The sequence below is a fragment of the Pempheris klunzingeri genome, chromosome 20, assembly GCF_042242105.1.
Source record: "Pempheris klunzingeri isolate RE-2024b chromosome 20, fPemKlu1.hap1, whole genome shotgun sequence".
NCBI classification, from domain to species: domain Eukaryota; kingdom Metazoa; phylum Chordata; class Actinopteri; order Acropomatiformes; family Pempheridae; genus Pempheris; species Pempheris klunzingeri.
The window spans coordinates 18,108,830-18,132,292 of record NC_092031.1 but is presented as its reverse complement, the minus strand read 5'-3'; the positions used below and the strand labels follow the sequence as shown (position 1 = coordinate 18,132,292).

Sequence of the window (23,463 nt, the reverse complement as noted above, 5' to 3'; positions counted from 1 at the left end):
AGGTGGAGCGAACAGCTGGTGGTATACCCCCGGACCAACAAACAGAACCAGAAGAAGAAGCGCAAGGTGGAGCCTACAACCTCGCAGGTATTCCTCCTCACACCGCACAGTAAAGGGTGCCTCACAGACACTTGACATAGTCCACTTTTCTTATTTCTTTGTTTTTGACTGTTATACTTGTTTATGTCCAGGAACCTGGTCCAGCCAAGGTACCAGTGACCGGCTCTGGTATCCCTGAGGCGGACAAGGTTCCAGACTCGAGCTCCATCATCTGGCAGGAGGAGCTGAATCAGAGAGAGGCTGAGGTAGCTGCCGCCTGGGCTGCTGCTGACCTGCCTCCAGGATCACCGCTGCCCCCTGCAGGTAAGGAGGAATAACATATTTGTAGAGGAAATCAACGTAGTGTTTATGAAGTGCTTTAAAAATAAATCAAAGCAAATATCACACATCGCTGGAATAAAAAAAGTCAAAGGATGTGAATGTTGTAGTAACTGTGGTAAAAGATGAATCACAGTAAAGATAATGTCAAGCATAACAGAAAGTACAGTTTAGAGTTTGTGGTAATGAAAGTGCCCTGTTGCATCCTCTCTTGTCTAGCTGACTCTGTGGGACAAGGCTCTGACACAGGCTCAGTGAATGGGGACGAGGTGGACCGGGGCAGCCAGGCGCTGCACGGCTCCGCACCCCAGCCCCCCAGTGACCTGCTCTCCCCGACAGGCTCATGCTCCAGCCTGGGGGGCATCCCACGCTGCCTCTCCCCGGCCCCCAGCGACCCCTTCCCCTCCGGCAGCTCCCTGCTCTCTAATGGCTCCCACATCAGCGGCTCGGTCAGCTCTCTGGACTCGGACGCCAGCGGCAGCACGGTGACCAGCACTGACAGCCACCCGGCCAACCAGAGGGGCGGCCACTCCTACAGCCACCATGACACGCAGAGATCCCGACGGCTGGAGGCCGAGGCCAGGAAGGCTGAGAAGAGGAGCCGGTTCAGGAGCCCTGACAGGCAGGAGAGGGAGGCCGTCCTCAGCCCCGAGAGGAGGTCAGTGTCTTCTCCTTCATCCACTTCATCTCAGTAGCCTTTGTACTTTGCCATTTGTGTATTCATCTATTCTACACTGTGTGAAAACAATTCGAACATTTCTTAGATATCTCCCCACTCAGCAGTGCACTCCAGCAACTTAGTTCACACTTCCAGATTAAAATCAGAATGGCCAAAACCGATGCAGTAGAGATTGAGATATCACTAGTGTTCTGGTTCTTATGTTCAGGATTTCTTTTCTTGATTTTTGTGCACCCACGCCCAAAAAGACTCATTAGCCAGGTTTCCATTCAAATGTAGTGCAAAGTTTGGCTGAATTTTCAGAAAATCTGCAAAATACCAAATTTATATAGCATTTGTGACACAATTATTCAATTCAAAAGGTCTTCCAATGAGTTATTCAGAATTTCTGTCTGTTTTTAATTGATACTGTTTCTATAATTTATTTAGTAAAGAGTAAGAGAGTTCTTTTTCTCAATTTACAGCCTTGTCTGCTCGGGTTGTGTTGCGAGTGAAATTGAAATTGTCCATAAAAACAGGTGACTGAAAACACATATACATTCACTGATCCACAACGCAACTTCTTCTGCTGAAAGAGTCTCAAATGAAAATAGGACACATTAGCGCACAGGTCAGACTGTAGAGGAGGTGACTTATTTAGCCGGTAACACCTTGGTGATAGGTGACGTATTTAATCATGGTGCTGAGTCTCAGCACCATGCTACAGACGCTGTGGTCTGGAAATACTTGAGCCTATTGCTTATCCTTTTAAAGGCATGTATACACACACACACACACACACAGTCCAGTAATGCACGTACATCCAAAGCTTTTGATGTGTGCACACACTCTCACAACTGGTATGCTTTTAATGAAATAGAGGAGAAAAAGCTGTATTTGGTGAAATGAAGACATACTGGGATTTGAATATCCCTCTTATGTGTGTGTTCCTGAAAACCTCTGCTGATAAAAACTGAAGAAAGCAGACAGGAGAGGGAGGGGGGGTGCTTATTAAGGAACAATCTTACTAACTGAAAGCATAGACTGTATAAATACACAGCCTCTGTAGTTTCCATTCAGTAATCTGGTGCTGTTCGTGAAGAGGTCACAGGTCTCTCTCACACACACACACACACACACGTACACACATCAGAGACGGCAACATTTCAAACAAACCAAGCGGGTGAGGTGGGGGTCATCTTTTTCCTCCCACAGCCGGCTTCCTGCTCCATTCACTCCCTCCATCCATGCCAGGCGTGAGAGGAAAAGGAGGAGTGCCCACTTACTGACCCATAAACACATTACTGGTCCACTTGAGCCAGTTTGACGTTTAAGCGAAGCAGACTGTCCTTCTGCACAGCTATGACCATATGACAGCAGGGGGGCTTTCAATAAGGAATTTAACATGTTGGCCTCATGTCTGACTGAGCGTCATCATGAAACAATATTCTATTGATTCTTTGGACAACAAAGTCGCAAAGTCTGCCGTGATACAACTTTGATGTGATTTAATTCAGGGGGCTGCGATCAATATTAGACAATGTCATGTGCCCATTTAACACAATCAGTTACATCTATATCAACTCATAAGAAACGAGGAGTGTTTCTCCGTCTGTTGGCCCCCCCAGCCCCACCTGACCTGTGATGAATTATTGATTCAAGGACTTTGTATTTAGGGTTAAACTAATGATTTCCCTTAATTCTCCAATCCTGTACACTGCCGTGTTTGTGAATGTTGTGTTATCACTGAGTAAAAAGGAAAAAAAGGTTATTAAAGAGGCGAGCCTCCAAACATGAATAGCAGAATCTCACTCACCTCACAAAACCTCTGTGATACATGTGAGGATTATGTGTTGTAAAGTTTAGTGTTATGCACTCTTAACTGCTCCAGGGTTATGTATCAACAGTTTACACTCTGTCTGCAAACTTCCTTCATCTCATGTTCAACGCACCCGTGAGCTGTTTTTAGCTCCGACAGGGGGACGCAGTAGCAGCAACACGTGGAGCAGCCAAGCAGTCTGTTAAGTTTCCCATTTCTCCAAACTATTTCCCCACTGCTGATTTATTCCTGAGAGGGGAGTGAATATCCTCATCATCTTTTTCTTGGCTGCTTGTAATGTCTGCCTGGCGCTAGCACTGTAATGACACAGACAAGCCGTGGGCATTTCAAAATAAATGCAGCTCTTGAAGGTGATGATATTGGTCAACGTTCTCATTTTGCATCGATGATATCAGACCGCTCATTGTTGATTACAGCCTAATAAGCACACATGTCCCTTTTAAGTTAAAGTCAGGACAGCTGGCAAAGACGAAACTGTGAGTTGTTACTGGACTCATTGTGAGAAGAAGGGTGCATGCCCCACATAATGATCATTAATTAAAGAATAACTTGTGTTGCAGTGAGCGCTACAGAGGATTACGGGGCCATATAAAAATAACAACAATTTGCAAACTCAAAATAAGTCAATTTAAGTCTAAGTTACTTTTTAAGGCTTAAACAGCAATATGAGTGTTAAAAGCCATCAGTGATACAACCAGTGAAAGAACAAAAAGTACTCCTCCTCCTTCACATCTAAACTTTTCTCCACAACGACAACACTCGTCCCTGTACAGCAGGTGCCAAGCATCATGCAGACATTGTGGCTCTTTCCATAAATGAAGATGTAAGTAAAGGACACTTGTGTCTGAATGACATCACTTTAACAGATGGATGATGCCAGCAATGCTTTATGCTCCATGTCTGAAAAGGGCTCACATTAATGTCCCTTTAGGACAAACCCTTGTCATAAGATTCTCATGTCCTGTCTGCCAAACTGTTATATATTGACCCCTGAAGCGCGCACACACACACACACACACAGAGTTTGTATACACACACTCAGGTTCTTGTTAAAAAATGTATTCTTGTTATTTGAATGAGACGTGATTTTCCTCTAAAGGCTTTTTCAGCCAGAGAGGGAAAGAGAAACACTCGTCAGAAACTGAAACTTAGTCTAAAAGTAGTAGTGCATAAAAGTGAACAACACATTTGTGCTGGGCACATTCCTGAAATGTCACCGGCCACAGAAATTAGACTTTCGTAGCCCAGGGACAGTTGAATCATCTCACTGCAGGTTTGAGACTGGGCCCTGTCAAATCTACATTCAACAATTTCACGTGAGCCCGTCTGGGACAGGATAGCTTCAGACAAAACCAGTGGCTGTTTGGCCTCGCACTGTCCATGTCCTCCTCCCCTCTCCCTCATGCCCTTTTAAGGACTGCAGCTTTGGCCGACGAGTCCCCAAATAAGGCAAACATTAAGGCAAAAGAGTAATGTAATATTTCCCACTGCCTCTCGCCCTCTTCCTCTCTGTAATGCAGATTCTTCTGTCATTTAACAAAGGGCCTGTGTGGGAACCTGTCAGAGCCGGCGGTGCTCTGTGTCACAGTTTGAGGAAGGTCACAGATGGACACCAGTGAGCGTAGGCCGTTTGAACCCCACAGATACATCTGTTAACATCGCACCGCTCTCTATGATTTAACTGTCAACAACTTGATGAAGCAGTGATTTGTTCTGTTTTTCAGAATATTGGTGCCTTCTTTTCCCCTTTGCCTCTCTACATTCACATTGTAGGCATTTGGCTAATTCACTAAATGAAGTGCAACATTTATCCACTAGCACAACATGTTTTGGTTCCCACAGGGTATCCTACTTAATGTTAATGTCTTTAAGCACAGCTGACATTTTGATGGGACTACATTTCTGCAGCAGTGAGAGAGAGCAGCAATAGTCTCATGTCAGCAGCAAAATGGTTTTTAAATCCATTTTGAGTCTGATTTTATTTAGTCTTCCCGATTCTTCAGATTTGAGAGGAGAGTTAAAAGAGACTTTACTGGCTTATGTCCTGGAACCACTCCGTTTAAAAAGGGGCTTAAGATATTTTGTCTGCGCCATGCCCAATAATCCTTAGTGCCTTTCAGTGTCATGCAAAGAATTGGTGCATGGAAACATTGATGGTGAATAACATTAAATAGGAAATATTAAATGATTATTATTTTTAACTTTACTGTGTGTTTGTGTGTGTGCTGATTTGCAGTCGCTCCGGTGTTATTGAGAAGCTGGAGGCCTTGGAGCTGGAGAATCCAGAGAAAATGGAGGTGGAAGAGTCGGGGAGGAGTGGAGCCAGACAGGGCCGCAGTGAGCACAGACGCTTCCACAGGGAGGTAAAACGGCTGTGCGTGCGTGCGTGCGTGTGTGTGTGCGTGCGTGTGTGTGTGTGTGCGTGCGTGTGTGTGTGTGTGTGTGTGTGTGTGTGTTTTGCATATTTGATCCAACAGTGCCAACATTGTGTAGCAGTTTACAATAGATACGGTAAGACTTGTAAACAGAGATTTTTAACAACATCACATGGCAGAACAGATGTGAGCCCAGCATTGGACCCGCGAGTGTGGGGTTTTCCTGTCCTACCAGCCCCCCCTCCACACACACACACACACACACACACACACACTCTCTCTCTTCTATCTTTTCCCCTCACCCTCGCCCTCTTCCCTCCATCTCTCGCTCTCTCTGTCCTGTCTTTGTTTTGGTTGTAGGTCAGGGGTCAGCAGTGTGTGCTGTATTCATTTCCAGTTTCCATTCTGTGGTGGGATTTCCCTGGTGATTATGCTTCCCTTTCCCACCCTGGTGCTCTGTGCTCAGTTAGAACCGCTCCAAACCCAACACTGATACAGAGTCCCAACACACTGAGTCCCAGTCAGACTCCGTTAAGCACTTGGGTGCGTCATCCTAGCCCTTGATGTTTAGTCATGTGCTGATCAATCAATCAATCCATCGCTCAATCCTTATTTACATAGCGCCAAGTCATAACAGTGTTATCTCAAGACGCTTTCCATAACGGTTCAGGAATTCAAAATTAAGGATTGAAGAATCCCAGAGTGAGTGAGTGAGTGAGTGGGTGAGTGGACAATAGGAGTGAGCAATATGGTAACAGTGGAAAAACCTGACAATAGTTAATATATGAATAATAATAACATGACTAATATTGCTGATGATCACGTACACTTACAGATAAAGATGCTAAGACCACTTGTGTGCCTCGTACCGCTCGTACACAGAAGCTATCTGCATGTAAAAAACGTGTGTAAATGTGTGTTGTTTAGGAGCAGAGGCATGACGTGGGTCAGGGTCTGGATTTTCCCTCCACCCTGCCCCCTCTGAGGAGAGCCAAGTCCCTGGACAGGAGGACCACTGAGTCTGTCATGACGGTTAGTATTTACTTCTTTTTTTTGCTTTTGTAAAGCAGCCTCATTGAAGTCCAGGGTTCGTTTGTGTCCGTCAAAGCTGATGTAAGCACAAGTCATCCACATGTTTTAATAGAGGAAATAACTTGCCTTATCTCAGAAGGATATGTTATGGATCTTGTTTCTAAATGACAGGACACATGGAAGCTGCTTTGGACAAGTTAAACTTCCGTTACACACAATGTAGCCAGTAATGTAAAGATAGCCCAGAATCAGCCCTCATTGTGTGTGTGAAGGGGGCAGGGGGGTTAGGGTCTTCTACCTCATATGTAAAAGATGCACTGCCGTCATCATTATCACTGACTTATGTACATTTGCTATGGCTAAAGTGCTGGCACACGGTTGTTTACTTAAACATGTTCCTGGTCACTTGACAAAGACCAATACACACTCTCCCTGTAGCTCTTAGTTCACTTCCACATATATCTCAATCACTCGAAGTAGATATTGTACAGTGGGTTAGTATCAGAGCGTATTTCCTGTTTCCTGAACAGTTTAGACTGAACCACGGAGTCTGTTAGTAATCCAGAGCTAAAACGGCTTAGAAAGCCTTCACACGCAACAAACAATTCTTTTCATTTTATTATCTTCCAGTTATTTTCTTGATTAATTGAGTGATTTAATCAATTTGTCTAAAGAAAAAAGTCAGAATAAATTGTTTAGCTCAACTAAATAAAAAGTAAAAACTCGTTTCGCATTTGAGAAACTAGAATTAGGGAAGGTTCGGCATTTTGCTTGAAAAAGAACTTTGGTTATTAAAATTGATAAAGCTGAAATGCAGATAATCTGCGCTGTTAACCAACACACTTGAAGAGGAGATTGTTAAACATAGCAAGATGATACGGTTTGGGTTCAAATGAGTCCTGATTGCTTTGACTTTAATCAACAGTTGAATATTGAAATTCCCACTGAAGGCCGGTGTGTTTCAGTGCGTCTCTGGTGCCCCAGACAAAGCCTCTCCTGTTCTGCTAAGCTGCAGGATCGAGGCTCAGCGTCAGTGCCAGGTCTTCAGCTGTGTGGAGCGAGGTCGCTGGCTGGTTGTCGGGGCTCAGAGGCTAGATTCGGTTAGGTAACAGAGTTATGAGAATTAAAAATTGAGAAAGGTCCTTGTGGTCGTCCTGTAACAGCATGACAGCTTTGCTACAAAAGGTTATTTCTCCACATTCTTTGACGGCTGTCCATCATCCCATTTCAAATTGAGTGAGAATGTGATATCAGTTTGTGATTTCTATTGTAGGTAAATTGCCTTTTTCCTAATGTTTCTTTGGCCGTGGTGTGGTGGTGTGAGGGTGTGGATGTTGTAGGCCAAACCTCCATGCTGCAGGGGGCAGTGCAGCCCCCTCCTCCCCCTCTCTTCTACAGGTTATACTCCTCATTCTGCTCCCTCTGTGTGCAGATTTTGCCCGCTGTGTGTATTCATTGCACCCATTCTGTTCCATGTGTGTCAATATATTTCTGTGAGACGGATGTGTGTCTGTCTGTGTGTGTGTGTGAGTCACAACTTAGCACTGCTCCTTAGGTCACCATGCACATGTGTGTGTTTCTTCCACTGTGTGGAATCACAGTAGTACAGCAGTGTTGGGCACTTGGTTCTGCATCCTCAGCTGGAGTAACAGACTGGCAACAAACTGGGCAAGAAGTTACCCCTGGCCAGTGGTCCACATTTAGACAATATCACATCATCGGGTTTAAATTTATGTCATCCATTGGTAGGGTCAACTTCTACCCCCAGCTGACTGAGCGAGCATGTGTTTTTGCTGCTCTTCATTTTTGAACAATATGATTTTATACTTGAATTGACACATTGTGTCATTTAGAAGTTGTTTCTGGCTACTTTTTGAGTGAATGTGTCTGCTTTGTCAGAGTTCAAGGTAAGTGGTGGTTATCTACTGTAGTAGGGATGCACTGATACCACTTTTCCAGTACTCACATTTGGGTGCTTGTCAATACCACGCACCGACACAAGGACTTACCATTACAGTATACCATTCCATTACTGTTCCATTATAATGCCATTATACATATGTCAGGGTCAGTCGTCAATCTGCAGCCACTGAGATGTCAGTAGCTGCTACTGAGGCTCAGAGTGCCACTAGATATCACAGGAACAATGACTAGAAAAGTAATTATTGGTAAAGAGTGTATTTTGTTCCTTTATATTTTAAATCATACCCTGCTTGGTTGAAGTAATTACATAAAAGGAATGAAAAGAAAGAAGGTTGCTCATCGTCTGATGAGCAAGTCAGTCATCCGACCTGTTATGAGAGCCACTCCGCGCTGCCCGACACGCAACAAAAACAACCACTGGAATCCAGCCCCCAAATTGCCAACTGTATGCAGTACAGTAGCACAATTGTCAGGACTGATGACTGAGACAAGGTTAGAGATAAAACACAGACTGAGCACTGTGGCGCTCTACTGTGCTTGTGTGCATGTTGGTGTATGTGTGTTTGTGTTTGAGAGAAGAAGAGTGGCAGACGGAGGGGAAGAAAAGGTGGAAGGTGGACCATTGCACTTGCAAAACACTGCCTGGATGGGTTTTGACTGGCCCTCCTCAACCTGTGATATTTCCTAGTAAGCTTACCTGAACCCTTCTGACCAGCGGGGGCGTCGACCCATGCATCACTACCATGCACACTTTCTGATTGACGCTAAGCTGAGGGTGGTATCAGGTGTGTTTGTATGAGAGTGCTTTTACGAGTTTGAGTATGAGTACATGAGCACAGTATTGAATACTAGAATTGGTATTGGTGCATCCCTATCTTGTTGCTCTTAAAAAAGAAAAATGGACATGGTTGTTATTTGTATTTGTTGCCGACTGCTTGTGAAGTCATCTTGCATGTTGAACGTTTTGACACCAAAAGGTATTTAGTATTATTTCCGACAGATGTGTTCTCAATAGCTTTTCTTTTGTCATGTTTTTCCCCAGCCGGATTTACTGAACTTCAAGAAAGGTTGGATGGTGAAGCTGGATGAGCAAGGCCAGGTACATGAACTGTTAATCAAAACTTTGTAAGAAATACTCATCAAAGACAAAATATAAAAGTGCCAAATCTAGTAAAAAATCAAATAAAGCCTAAGTCAAAAGAACGTATCTAAATCCAGGTTGCCACAGTGCGGTAAATATAGATATAATGTTGGCATTTCTGTGGTGCAGTTTCACACTGAGGGTTTCCTTATGAAAAAGCGAGTCAAAAGCTAGTTCAAACAGCATCTGAACTGTTCACCAGAAGCACTCTTGAATATCTGTAGCATTCTATGGCCTTTACAGAGGTGCGGTCATACTTTGATGTTGTATCTTCAATGGACTTAAAAGACGAGGGTGGAGCCTGAAGGCTTCAAAATACATCTTTATATGATATAAGGAGAGGCAAACTCTGTGCCACCACACAGCAGCTTTTATTGACTGACCACTTCTTCCTCTTTATATTTTCTCCCACCTACATGCTCTGTGGATGTGAGTGGCTGCTCTTACTAGCAGAACTTTGTCTTTTTTTCTGCCCATGTAGTGGAAGAAATACTGGTTTGTTTTGACAGACCACAGCCTGAGATACTACAAGGATTCAATTGCAGAGGAGGTGAGCTTGCTAGTTCTGTTAATACCTGTTGCCTATTTTGTATGTCCTCACCTGATGTGTATTATGTCATGTTTGCTGTGCCTCATCTTTGTGTTGCCTCAGGCCTCTGACCTGGATGGTGAGATTGACCTGTCGACCTGCTATAATGTTACCGAGTACCAGGCTCAGCGCAACTACGGCTTCCAAATACATGTAAGTGGATAAAATGTTTTTCATTTATTCAGGCCATTTCTATCTTCTAAAACAGGATAGGTCCAGTGTTTGTAGAAAAGTAAATATCTTTATTTATTGTACTGTGACTTAATACAACAGTTCAATTAAATGCCTAACAAATAATCACCAGATTGATTCAGATATCATTTAAACATCTGTTTCCATATGGCCATTCTACAATGGCCCAATACACCCAAAACGTCTAGATAAACTACATCACTGTGATGTATAAATGTGTATAATGTCTCAGTACAGTTAATGGCTGTGTGGGGACTGGGCTCCCACAGCGATTAAAACTTTGCTGCAGGCATGAGCAGGGGGTCAAAAAAATAAACTGCAGAAGAATAACATTAAGAATAAACACCAAATGAATAGATAGACATTAAGCAAGTCCTCTTACATGACTGTGAACTAGACTGAACGTGACCACATTCACTGGCGTTGCCATGGATACACATACATGGCACACATGTATGTGAATCCATGGTTTAATGATCAAACACAATCATTAAGCCAAATGATCTAGAAACATCAAAGTGTTGTGTTTCAATGCAGCAGAGGAGAGAGTCATTTTACTACGTTATTACTGACACTGATTACTGGTATGCATCTCATTAGTAAGGTTTTCCCTGTAGGACAGGTGAAGACACAAAATCAGTGGAATTGTGTTGTGTGGGCTGGAATGTCAAACAAAGCTGTAAACAAGAGCATTAGATTTGGTCACAGCATATATTTCATGGTGCTTTTCTTTGTTCAGACCCAGGAGGGACTGCACACTCTGTCGGCCATGACAGCAGGTATACGCAGAAACTGGATCCAGGCTGTCATGAAGAATGTCAGACCCTCCACAGCCCCTGATGTGGCAAGGTCAGTACAATCATGGCGTTAGGATTCTGTGATGCTGAGAGCATCTGTTGTGACATGGATTAAAGAGCGTTTTGAAGCGAAGTCTTACTCACCTGCCCATTCACTGCCTTTCAGCTCAACTGAGGATCATGGCTCCTTCTCTCCTTTGGAGGGTCTGGTTAGGCCAGACGTCACTCAGGACTCTCCCTCCTCTGAGGCCTCTTCTGTGGAGAGGGAGTCCGCTCCGGGTGTCACTAAAAGCCGTGCACGTGAACGCAGAAGAGAGGGCCGCTCTAAGACCTTCGACTGGGCAGAGTTCAGGCCCATTGCTCAAGCTCTGGCACAGAAGCGGGCGCAGGAGGCCGAGAGCCTCCACGCAGACCTGGGAGAGCTGGAGCGCAGTCGGAGAAGAGAGGAGAGGCGGAAGAGGTATGAGTCTGTGACCAGCTCATCTGCGGAGCATACCTCCGTCAAAGAAGGAGGGAGGACAGACTATGAGAGTGAAGAGGGGGTCATACAAACAGATTCATTAGGTCCCATGACTTTGGAGAGGCAACAGAGGGTGGAGGAGGTGATTGAGCAACACTGGCAAAAGGTGGAGAACACGCCTATACGGGATGAGAGGAGGGTGCCTCTGCCCACCACAGTGCAATCCAGAGAGACCTCAGAGTTGGAGCAGCTACTGGACAGTTACAAGCAAGGGGTATGTTCACTTATTATGTGTAATGAAAAATGAAAAGTCTTTATCCTATTCTATCAATCCATCCAAAAAACACACACAATTTAGCTCTCATTTACTAAGCTATTACACTTGTGGTATAGCTTACGTTACTCCCTAATACTTAGTTACTGAGTAAGTAACTTGCTCAGTAATATTCAAGCAGAATTTTAACAGTCAATTGAAGATTACGGTCCTGTTCATTATATAAGTCACAGCCTGATTAAAATCTCAGCTCCTGCAATTTGGAAATGAATGTGATTTTGATATCAAAACTGTTGATAGTTTGGGCTTTAAACACACCAGCGCCCAAACATAGACCATTTAATAATTTTTTTCTAAACACACCATTTAAATAGTCGTTCTTTTAGTTTTATTTCAAATGTTGCCCCTGCCACCCTACAGATAGAGGACCTGAAGGCACAGTTGGAGAGCTGCCACCAGCAGCTCCTTGACTCCAACAAGCACAAGCAGGAGCTGGAGCTCCAGCTGAGGACGGCTCTAGAAAGAGAACAGGACGTCCGGACTGGCTATATCTCTCCGGTGAGTTATCAGTCTCGGTGTGCTCAGCGTGCAGCTGCATTGCACTGTATGTTACTCTGCTGTAATGGAGAATCCTGTCGTAGATTTCATGCGTATGTTATCAGTCGAGCTGTGTTTCCTCCTCCATTTTGTAACATTCTTTGCATGTCATACTTTATTGTAAAAAAATATCAAACAAACTGACATCGAAGCAACAAAATGGCTACGGACATGTGCCTTTGCATGAGTTCATTGCATGTAAAAAAAAAAAAACCCATTGAGATCTTATTACGACATCAGCTTCTACTAGTTAATCTCCTGTCCCTCTGTTATAGATCTGAACTGAATCTGAACTCATGCCCGCAGTGACTTCAGTATCGCGTTGTATTGGACCAAGGAACTCAAGTGTAGTGGTTGCTGATGTGACTTTTTGAGGATTATTTTGCTCTAAATTAAAAAGAGATAAAATTGTAAATTAATTATTTTTTTAAAGAATAGTGTCTCAGTTGCAGTTTGTTGCTTTTTTAATTACTTTTAATTGATTTAGTTAGTTTTCATTTTCCATTGAATTTTTCTCTTTTTTTACATCTATTCTTTTTTTAAATTACTGTTGATACAGATTATATCAATTTCAGGTGTTCTTGGTAATATCTAATTGCAGCCTGATTGTCTCTGGTATTTGACTAAAATAGTTGATTTTTTATTTTGTAAATTTAAATTTAGAGTGATATTATCCTCCACAGCCACTAGCACAATAGCTGTACCCGCTGAAATGTTTGGCTCAACATGTATGAAAAATAACCTTTTGGCTTGTTTTCTAATTATTTGCATGGATGTCAGATTCTCATTTTCTATTAACTGCTGAACAGACCATCCATTTGTTATTATTCTGTTAACGCTGTATCTAGCTGTGTGCTGGATGAATTTCTGTGCTTGTGTGTTGATGTATGAATGGATTCTTTGATTACTTTTAGAGATGATTCACTTTGTTTATGGCTGAGTTAAAGTGAGGCAATGCTGTGATCTGTAGATGGTAGTGTGTGCGATTCTTTTGTGTATCGCTTTTTGTTTTAGGAATAGGACACTTAGTGACTTGCAATGAATTATGGAGAGAGTTTGAAAATATATATGAACATTAGAGTTTAGTTAGATAATACTATTCATTATCTCCACTCAGAACAGAATTGCTTTGGTGCAAGACATGAGCTTGGACCAGAGAACCTCAGAAATGTGTTTGTAGGACCTGGTACGCCTTCCATCCTTGAGTAAACCATCTAGCTGGAACTAATATTGCATTACTTACCACATGAAGTAACTTTTAACCATTTAATGTGCATGCTCTGTTGTGATTAACTAACCTTGGCCATTTAATCTCTGTCCTTTGCTTTGAATTTTACACCACTGAAACCTAAGGAAAATTTGAATTTGTTTTGAATCACTGTTAATATTCATAATTTGGGATTATCTTGTGGGAAAGCTAATTGTAATTTCACTTTTTAGTAGAAATTAGAAGGAAATGATTGATATTTAACGCTGAAATTTTAGCAAGCTTTGTGTCTCCCCTGCTGTGTGTTAACCAAATGTCTGGTCCCCTTTTCCAAGCTGGAGAACCCTATGGGTCTGGAGGCTGATGTGACGCCCCAGACGAAGAGGCCCGAACTGGTTAGTTCTCAAGCACAGAGTTTAACAAAGAAGTACCAGGAGACCAAAGAGCTCCTGAAGCTGCAAGAGCTGAAAAAGCGCAATATGCAGGCACAGCTTGGCCTCTCGCTTTCTCACCTCCCCATCAAGGAACCTTACTTTTCTGAACCCCTAAAACCATCCATTCTGGAAGATCCTGTCCCTGAGCCTGTCCAAAAAATAGTTAGCTTGTCGCTCCAAGACAGCATGGAGGCAATCCAAGAACTAGAAGACTTGATAACTGATAAACCTCTAACCCTAAAGGAGCTGGCAAAATTGTTGAGATCCCATAGTTGTAATCAAGAGACGGCAGAGAATCGTCACCTTCAGAAACTCTTGGAGACCTGGAAGTACCAGCAGGAGATAGAAAATGAAACATTAAAAAATAGTTTGGCCAGGGCAGGAGAAAGCATTCGTGAATACGAAGGTCGTCTGCTAACTATGGAGGATTTGGTGGGGAAGGTTCAGAAGCAAAGTTTTGAAAGCCTAAAAAGCCCCTACGGCCCCCTTTCAGATATTGAAAACCATTCAGAGACAAACGAAATGACTGTTGGGGTTCTCTCTCAGAGAGTTGAGCTTTTGACAAGTGAAAACGGGGCAATGAAACAAAGATGTCAGGAGATAATAAACCAGCTGACTGAGGCTGACAGAGAAATAGATAGACTGAAAGCCGAGCTGGTCAGCCAGCAGGGCAGCAAGCAGCATCATCTGGTCATGGAAGAGCTGAAAAGACTGAAGGCTGAACTGTCTGAAAACCAGGCGAATGCTATAGACAGAGAGTATTATGAGAGGGAGCTGAATGAGAAATCCTTGAGGCTTCATGAAGCTCTGGTTACTTTGGAGGAGCTTGGCAGCACCCTGAAAGACACTGAGAAGAAGCTACAGTTGAAAGAGGCCACACTGAAAGGTCTTGGCTTCCGAGCAGATTATGAGGACGAAGAGTTACAGCCGGAGAAAGAGCTACTCGAAGCCTCACAAGCAAAGTTATTTGAGACCGAGGCAAAGTTTCAGTCTACAGAGCAGCGGCGTTTGCAACTTGAAGCCAGGAACAGTGAACTAATCACACTAAATGAGGAATCTGAGAGAGTCAATGGAGAGAAGCTAAGAGAAGCAGAAAATGAGATAAGAATGCTGCAAGAAAAGTTAGACATGAAGACAGATAGAGCTGAAAAGACAGTTAGCGAGTGTGTTGAGTCGGGAGAGAAGCAGGTTGATGATAAAGGACTTATAAAGCAAGTAGTAGAAGAGATTGAGATGAAGTCTGTGGCGATTCAACAGGTTTTAGAAATGTTAGCAAAGGTAGATGTTAATGTAGAGAAAATGCTCAGTGATTTAAAAAGCACTTTATTTGGTTCTTGGAAGGAGGAGCCTCTGTGTGTGAGTCAGAAAGACATGAGGTTGGTCATAGAGGGAGAGTTCTGGAGCCAGCTGTTGGGCACATTCAGAAGGAAACCAGAGGAAGTCGACCACAGCTATGAAAGAAGTAGAAGTGTGGCAGAACAGATGATAGCACAGAAGCGCTTGATGCTCTTAAGCTGGGGGATTTATCCACGAGGAGAAGTAGAGAGGGTGGTACTAACGGAGCCCGACTTTGCAGCCATGTACGGGTTGCTTGATAATGAAACACATGCTCTGATTCTTCAACAGTTAACAGAGACTTTGGAGGCAAAGTCAAATGTTTTGAAGCAGATTGCATCCAGTGTGAAGTTGACCAAAGATGACAAGCTTCTGTCTTTGGCTCTAGCAAGCTTTGATTTTGGTCGAGAACAGAAACAGTCCTGCGAATATTTGTCTGATACCCTTAAAGAAGCCTGCATGTCGTATGTGATCACCAGGCTGACAGTTCTACATGAAAAGGAACTAAAGCAAAAGCAGACAGAAGTTCACATTGGGAGCTTGGATTGTCCAAATTGTCCTAAATTGAGAGAAGCTATCAGAGATCTGGAGTCCAAGCTTGCAGATCTTCAGAGTCAACTATCTGAGGCTTCTTTGAAAACCGTCACAGGGCCGCAGACTTTGATCCAGATCGAAGGTGAGCCCATAGACTCAGTGGATAAATGCATTGAGCTTCATGACATGATAGCCAGACATAAGAAGGAACTACGAGAGGTCAAAGATGGCTACGAGCAGGAGGCTGAAAAATTGAGGCAGGAAATTGATAAAGCCAGTGAGACACTGCGTCTCCGTTCAGAAGAAAATGTCAAAGAGATCGACTCCCTGACAAACTGCATGGAGAACCTAAAGAGGAAGCACGAGACTGAGAGGACAAACCTCATGGAGAGGTTTGACCGGGAAATGGAAGAGCTGAGAAGCATGATGAGTCCTGCAAACCCAGATGAGAGCTCAGCAGACGAGGACAGACAGTCGCATGACGCCTCGGCGCAAACATCCACCCTGAAGGAGCGCATTCAAGAGCTGGTGGCCCAAGTCTCAGTCATGACCCAAGAGATGAGACGGCGCGAAGAGCAAGGAGACATTACGACTCTGCGGCTGAAATACGAGAAAGACCTGGAAAACCTGAAGGTGGAAGCGCTCCTTGTCCTTGCCGTCGTCCATCTGTGATGCCTTGTGTTCCTTTGTGGCATTCCCAGATCCCCCTTCCTTCCCCAACCCCTGCTCCCCTTCCTAACCTCGCTCACCCTACTATTGCTCTTTGTTCTGTAAACCACTCTGTGTTGCATGCAAACTAACCTCCTTTCAGGTTCATGTGATCATTGATGCTGCAGTAGTTGTGTACTGAGGAACCCATTTTGCCACCAAATTAGCCACGAACAGATTCTTTCACACTACCACATCATATCAGCCCCTCGTCCCTGAAATGAGTTCCTCTGGTCATAGTTCATTGTGCTTATTAATCTAACCCTTTGACTCAGCTATGAGGGCAAAGAATTGACCCGTTGAACACATTTGAACTGAATATGCAGAATCAAAATGGCCAACTATATCATTTAAGATTATTTCCACTATGAGCCTCATTTGTATGGGTCTGATCTCTTTTCCTTTGGCTGTCTCTGCTAACAGTTTAATTAAAATCTCTACTTTCTCAACAGTTGATGACATAACATTTCAATTCTTTGACTAAGTAATTATCACTTAAGGTCTACTTACTAGCTTTTTCCAGAGCTCTCAACTGCATCTGACAGCCCACAGCAGCAAAGGGAGCAGTTGGCTCAGTTGTGACGATGTGGCCGAGTACTGAACTTTGATCAGCTGCTAAGAAGTCCCCTACCATACAGGACAACTCCATGACAGCTAAGCCAATACTTCCTTTGCAGGAGGAGGCAGTGAAACGTGGTTGAAAGCTATGGCAAAAGCTAGTAAGCGGACCTTGAGTCAGATTTTTTTGTAAAATGACTTGTCACAAGAGTCAGTTCACCCAACTAACTAAAATGCTAAAAGACACATTTTTATGGCCAAGCAGATAGTTTTGGTTTTATTTGTGGAGGTTTGTCCAAAACATTGGAGGCTCCGCTCCGTTCCGCAGAAAATTATATTTAATAAAAGCTCAACAGAAATGTTTCTCTCCACGAACACTGTCATGGTTATTCATGATAATCGAAACCTGTACAGCACTTTTAGTACAACACGGCTCCTTTGTTCATAGCAACATTGTCTCTGGAATAGTGCGTTGCTGTTGAAATTCCAGCGGTTTATATCTCAAAACCTCTGCAAATGGAACTGTATCTGCATCTGCATGGCTAGACACCAGCTAGTTTTTAATTGTATATTATTAGCTCATTACGTGCCTTTTAAAGGATACAGCTGGTTGTGTTTTATGTTTTTCTTACTGTCAACAAATCCCACGAAAAGACCAAAAGCAACAATGTGTTAGTCCTCCAGTGTGTTAGTCTCATTACTTTCTCAGACTTCCTTTCTGCCCCAACTCTCTCGGTTCCTATCAAAGATGTTACTCTGCTCAGTTGGTCGCCATAGTTTTTTTTCAAACATTACTCAAACAGGAAGAAATGGGACTATTTTCGGCGACGGATTAATCCACATTTGGTGCTCTAGTGAGTTTGGGCAGGATGACGCATGTGGGATTGAGTAAACTACAGTGTGTGTGTGTGTTCATGGTAATGAAGGAACATGTTAGCCAGTGCAACAGTCTCATCACTGATGTGTTTTTAATAGTTTTTTTGACAACAAGGGAGCTCCATGGTTCAGAGGAATAAGATGTATCAGGCTTTGATACACACAGACAATACTTGTTAGAAGCGTTGTTGGTTTTGGTCTTTTCATGGGATTTGTTGACAATAGAATATCACCAGTCTTATCCTTTGAATAAAAGGCACATTTGAGATTTGTTAATTGAACTTCTTTTAATGTAAATTTGCAGTTAAGTGCTTGTAGGGTTATAATGGCATAGTCTCATCATGTCTTAAGTAACCAAACACTGAGCAGTGTCTGGGTAGTGAGTACATGCCCCCACCATGACCCCGGATATATTAATACACAAGATGCAGAGCCTGACATGCTTCTAAGTAAAGCGTGTGCTTGGTCTGATGTCAGAGCAGGAAGTTTACATTTGCTCTGTGGGGGAGACTTTTCAGCCTCTCACAGTAGGTTCCTGGGTCTGAGCCCTCTGGGAGTTTGATCCCTGTGAAAACACACTGGACCTCCATTTCCCCTGTTTGGCCGGAGCTGGACCGAGGCAGAGAGAGCGACGCAGGCCAGGGTGCAGCCGTCGGCTGAGTCCTCAGATTAGTGGCAGTGAATAGAGGGCGGAAGCAGGATGAGGTTTTTAGTTGGGCTAGTGGAAAGGCCATTGAAATCCCTTCTTGTGGAAACTTGCACCATAGTTATAATAGCAGTGTAATGGCTCTGTGTAAAAGTGTGTTGACGAGGATTATTCTCCTTTCTTCACCCAGAGGTGCTAGTTTGGCAAGCTGACGTCAAAAAAGTTTAAGATACATTTCACTGCAGTGTCTCAGACACCCAACTATTCATGATTGTATTATCAGCTTAACCCTACATTCCATCAAAGATTTGGCCCTTAGGCAGATTAGGATTTGCCCATTAGCTGCAGCCTACAGCCACTATTCAACAACACGAGCTCAGTTTGGAATCAGGGTTTTAGAAACGGGATGTTTTGCTGTGGACAGGAAATGACAGCATATACTTTCTTACGCCCTCCTCTCTCATTATCTGTGCGTTCCTTCAGTGCATTGTGTATCCTGTCACTCCTCTTAACCCTTTTTGTACTCACACAGGCTCAACTTGCTCGTGGCTAACAGGCTGCTGCTTGCAAGTTATTTGCTGGAAATCTGCTCTGGCTTCTATTTCAGGGCCATGGGGTTTTCCCTGCTCAGGTGAACCTTCCGGTCCCCGTCCACATGAACCATGAACTCACCGCCGCACCATGTTTTCCTGTCTCATAGGCCACCTGTGAGAGGGGCTTTGCTGCCATGGAGGAGTCCCATCAGAAGGTGATAGACGAGCTGCAGAGGAAGCACCAGAGAGAGCTGGAGAACCTGCAAGAGGAGAAAGAACGACTGCTGGCAGAGGAGACGGCAGCCACCATCGCTGGTAAATAATATCAGAGGCTAAATAACATTTGACCTAAACGTGTCTGATTTCTCAAGAAACCAGCAAAAGCACAGAGCTGCTATTGTGGCACTTTATGGCTAATGTTATTATCGTCTGGCTGCCATATTTTGAGCTTACCTACCACAGTAAAGAGTTTTAAACGAAGTATTAAACTTGTACTCATTGAAGCTGTTTCATGTGTTACTTTAGCAATTGAAGCAATGAAAAACGCTCACCGGACAGAGTTGGAGAAGGAGCTGGACAGAGCTCGCAAGGCCAACAGCAACACAGAGAACGCAGACATAGAGGAGATTCGCAGACAGCACGAGTAAGTGTTCCACAGTGTAGCTGCAGTACGGTCTCTAGAAACAAGGCGTTCAATCGACCAAGGACCTCTGATCAGAAGTTGTGCTACTGATATATAAAGCCGCTGTTTAAAATACAAAATTAAAGTCCAAAGCACTTCTTAATCAGCAGGAGGGCTGACACTGCGTCAAAAAGCATGAAAACACGTAATTAGTTCAAGTATGTTCAAATGCCATGTTCATGTCATATGGGCTTGGATGATGGATGTGGGATAGATATCCATGTTTACGTCTTGCAGGCGTTCATGTGATGGACCGTTCCCCTCGCTCTACCCCTCCCTCCTCTAGCTTACCTGTTCGTTTAGCTGCAGGAAGGGTCTACGGACAATCGTCCATGCTCTGCAGAGAAACACTGAGAGAGAGAAAACGCTCTGTAGTATTATGTCCCCTCTTTAAATGCCAACTATCTGATTTAAGTTAGGCCTCCCTGTGCCATTGTTTTGTAAAAGTTTGTTGTTCTCTCCACACGCAGCTCTGCAGTATTTTTTAGGGCGACTTTATAAAACATACTTCTTGTTGTCAACAAAGCAGACACAGAAAGAGGTGAGGCAGGGCAAGCAGCTACTCAGACCAGGTGTGTGTGTGTGTGTGTGTGTGTGTGTGTGTGTGTGTGTGTGTGTGTGTGTGTGTGTGTGTGTGTGTGTGTGTGTGTGTGTGTGCGTGTGCGCGTGTGCGCGTGTGTGCGTGTAAATCAGGAAAGGAGAACTGAAGTGGAACATTAAAATGAGGTGGCAAATTAAGTAGAAATAAATGGTGAAATAAGAAATGACCTACTAGAAACAGGGTATTGTACTCTAATAACCCCCCCGGCGTCATTGCATTTGTCATTCTGTGGGAAACACTGGTGTCTGTGTATATGCTGCTGGGAACCCTATCAAAGCATGTTTATGTAAATGATTGCATTTTCAATGTTGATGTTGGCCTCAGCAGTGCATAAGCTCTCGATGTGCGTTTTAAGGTTCTTGGATTAAAGGAGGTTTCATTTGATCTGAGACCTGATAAAGTGCTCTGGTTTAGCAGCTGTCGCTCACAACCTGCTGGGACTTGTGTTGAGGTGTTCAGCATGCTGGAACTCTGAACCTGGTGACGTGTGTGGAAGTGCAGGTGCTGACAGTAAATCAAACTGCTTTACTTTTTTGGTGTGTTTACTGACTCGCGTAAGTCACAACATGTGACTCGCTGTGTGAGTCTGAAGAACTGTTAACATCTGCGACGGATGGCTGAAGTATCTGTGCGAGACACTGCTAAGCATGGAAGAGAGCCACACAGACACAGAGCCAGTGTTGTTTTTCTCTCTGTCACGGGACATCTGACGAACCTTGTTCTGGCCGCAAATCTGTCAGAACGCTAAAGATCGACTGGTTAACTGGATTTGCTCCCCCTTGTCCTCCTGAACCCAAACTGGTGGCTTTAGATTTTCTCTCAGCGTGGTGTTGGGTTGTGTTTTAGGGAGGAGCTGTGTTCGTTCCAGCGGGAGATTGAGGTGTTGTCGGAGCAGTATTCCCAAAAGTGCCTGGAAAACGCCCACCTGGCCCAGGCGCTGGAGGCCGAGAGGCAGGCCCTCAGGCAGTGTCAGAGGGAGAACCAGGAGCTCAACGCACACAACCAGGTGCAGCACACACAGTACACAGCACACCTGGGCCCAAATATTTACTCAGGGACACGGCATGGTCTGTTTACTGACGCAGTGTGCATGAAAGCATACCTGCCGCCATTCTGCTAAAAAAAATAGCTCTAAGCTTCTCCTTGTCTGCATTTTTTAGGAACTGAACAACCGTCTGGCAGCAGAGATCACCAAGATGCGCTCAATGACATCGGAGGACGGCGTAGGAGACACAAACTCCTCAATACAGGGAAAAGAGCTCTACGAGTTAGAGGTAATCTCTTCAAACAAAGTAATGAAATGTAAAATCAAGCAGAAAATCCTGCTTAGAAAGCACATCATAAAATCAGGTCTGTGCTAGTGAGCTTTTAAGTGCAGCAGCTGATGCTCCTGAGGCAGGTTCTTCCACTGTAATGTGGTGCTGAAGGCAAAGTCTGCCTGCACTCATCTTCTCTCCTCTTTGACGGCCTAGGTGATGCTGAGGGTGAAGGAGTCAGAGGTCCAGTACCTGAAGCAGGAAATCAACTCCCTGAAAGACGAACTCCAAGCGGCCCAAAGAGTACGTTTGTTCCCCTGTTTTGACAGCACTTCAGAGACCAACATGAAAGCCTTTTATCTGAACTGACAAACAATGTGTTTCAGGACAAGAAATATGCAACGGATAAGTACAAGGACATCTACACAGAGCTGAGCATCGTCAAGGCCAAAGCGGAGCGGGATCTGGGTCGGCTCAGGGACCAGCTGCAGCTGGCTCACGAGGCGCTCGGTGAGCCATCACTGGAGGAGGTGGAGCGCGGAGGATATGGTATGAAAAGCTAGAAACACCGCAGGACGCCTGCAAGAACAATTCACCACCCTCATCGTTTCCCTTTATCACAACTCGGACTGTTTCTCCCTCACAGATATCATGAAGTCCAAAAGCAACCCTGACATCCTCAAGATGGCAGCTGCTGCAGCCAAACGCTCAGAGCGCACCATGAGGTCTAAGGTGGGTTTCCTGCTAAGTGGCCAGTTAAATCAGTCCTTCATCCCACTGCGGTGTTACCTCATTGAAGTGCATCAGCCTTTGTGTCAGAAGCAGCAGCACCTTTAGAAGTGCCAGTCCATCAGCACCCTCCCACCAAAAACTCTGAGAAGCAGTTTTAAGTGACTTGCTGCCACCTACTGGTCACCTGCACTGTTGCATGCAGCATTGCATGCCCACAGCTGAATCATTACTGGCAGCGTTCCTGCTTGACTGCGTTTTATTTGTCCATTTTGCGAGTCCATCCAAAGTGCGGTGTTGGGATTGTGATGCACCGTAGTCTAACACACACTTACCGGTGTGTTTTCCCCCTTCTGTCCTCAGTCTGTGAATCGTGACATGCCCTGGGACAGTTAGGGCTGCTGAGGACCTGTAGGCCTCCCTCCCCTTCTCCTTTAGGTAAACCAGATGCACCCACGGGTGCTCTCAGCACATCCTCTTGTCCTCTAAAGCACTTAATAAATCTAAGTCACTGCTTCACATTAATATTCACATGTGTCCCATGTTGGTGAAGAACGGCAGTGTGTCTGAGATGCCACTGGGCTTCTATAACCAATCTGTGTGTCCTTTCACATCAGCGCTGAAATATTTAGTGAAAGAGTTTCATTTCAGACATGCAGCCGAGCCCCAAAACCAGCAACAGATTATCAGACTGGTCAAATATACAACTGAACACATTAATAAGTAGTATATAAAATAAAGTGTAAAATAAACGCATAATATTTTCCTTTAACCTCCATTAAGTTGATAAGATGATGTAAAGTTTCACTTTTTTGGGTGTTTGTGTTAAACACGAGTGGTTAAAAGCAGAAGCCTGTTTAGCAGGTAACGCTGACCACCCCCATACTGCTGGAGCACCCCTGTATAAACTAGCCAGCGGGCTAACACCAACAAAGCTGTCTGGCCTTTGTCGCTGAGTTTTAGTTTAGTTTGACATTTTGAGAAAGGAAACATTAAACCTCACATACACTACTCACTAAAAGTTAGGGATATTCGACTTTCAGGTGAAATTTATGGAAAATGTAAAAAGTGAATGCTACAGTGATATTATATCATGAAAGTAGGGCAT

The 23,463-nt window shown here is 44.1% G+C and overlaps 1 protein-coding gene across 2 annotated transcripts in view; it reads left to right on the top strand.

Annotated features, from left to right (window-relative positions):
- Positions 1-23,463, top strand: part of mprip (myosin phosphatase Rho interacting protein) — a 37,527-nt gene that overhangs the window by 11,922 nt on the left and 2,142 nt on the right. The window contains exons 5-23 of one of the 2 annotated variants that reach the window (XM_070851428.1): positions 3-87; positions 192-363; positions 598-1,036; positions 5,113-5,239; positions 6,179-6,283; positions 9,249-9,305; positions 9,829-9,897; positions 10,000-10,089; positions 10,868-10,977; positions 11,092-11,659; positions 12,080-12,217; positions 13,799-13,858; positions 19,255-19,402; positions 19,613-19,730; positions 21,217-21,376; positions 21,531-21,644; positions 21,843-21,929; positions 22,013-22,175; positions 22,273-22,358. In XM_070851428.1, coding sequence (XP_070707529.1) covers positions 3-87; positions 192-363; positions 598-1,036; positions 5,113-5,239; positions 6,179-6,283; positions 9,249-9,305; positions 9,829-9,897; positions 10,000-10,089; positions 10,868-10,977; positions 11,092-11,659; positions 12,080-12,217; positions 13,799-13,858; positions 19,255-19,402; positions 19,613-19,730; positions 21,217-21,376; positions 21,531-21,644; positions 21,843-21,929; positions 22,013-22,175; positions 22,273-22,358 — 2,896 coding nt within the window. The remainder of the gene's footprint in view (positions 1-2; positions 88-191; positions 364-597; positions 1,037-5,112; positions 5,240-6,178; positions 6,284-9,248; positions 9,306-9,828; positions 9,898-9,999; positions 10,090-10,867; positions 10,978-11,091; positions 11,660-12,079; positions 12,218-13,798; positions 13,859-19,254; positions 19,403-19,612; positions 19,731-21,216; positions 21,377-21,530; positions 21,645-21,842; positions 21,930-22,012; positions 22,176-22,272; positions 22,359-23,463) is intronic. The other variant, XM_070851430.1, reaches the window with a different exon arrangement.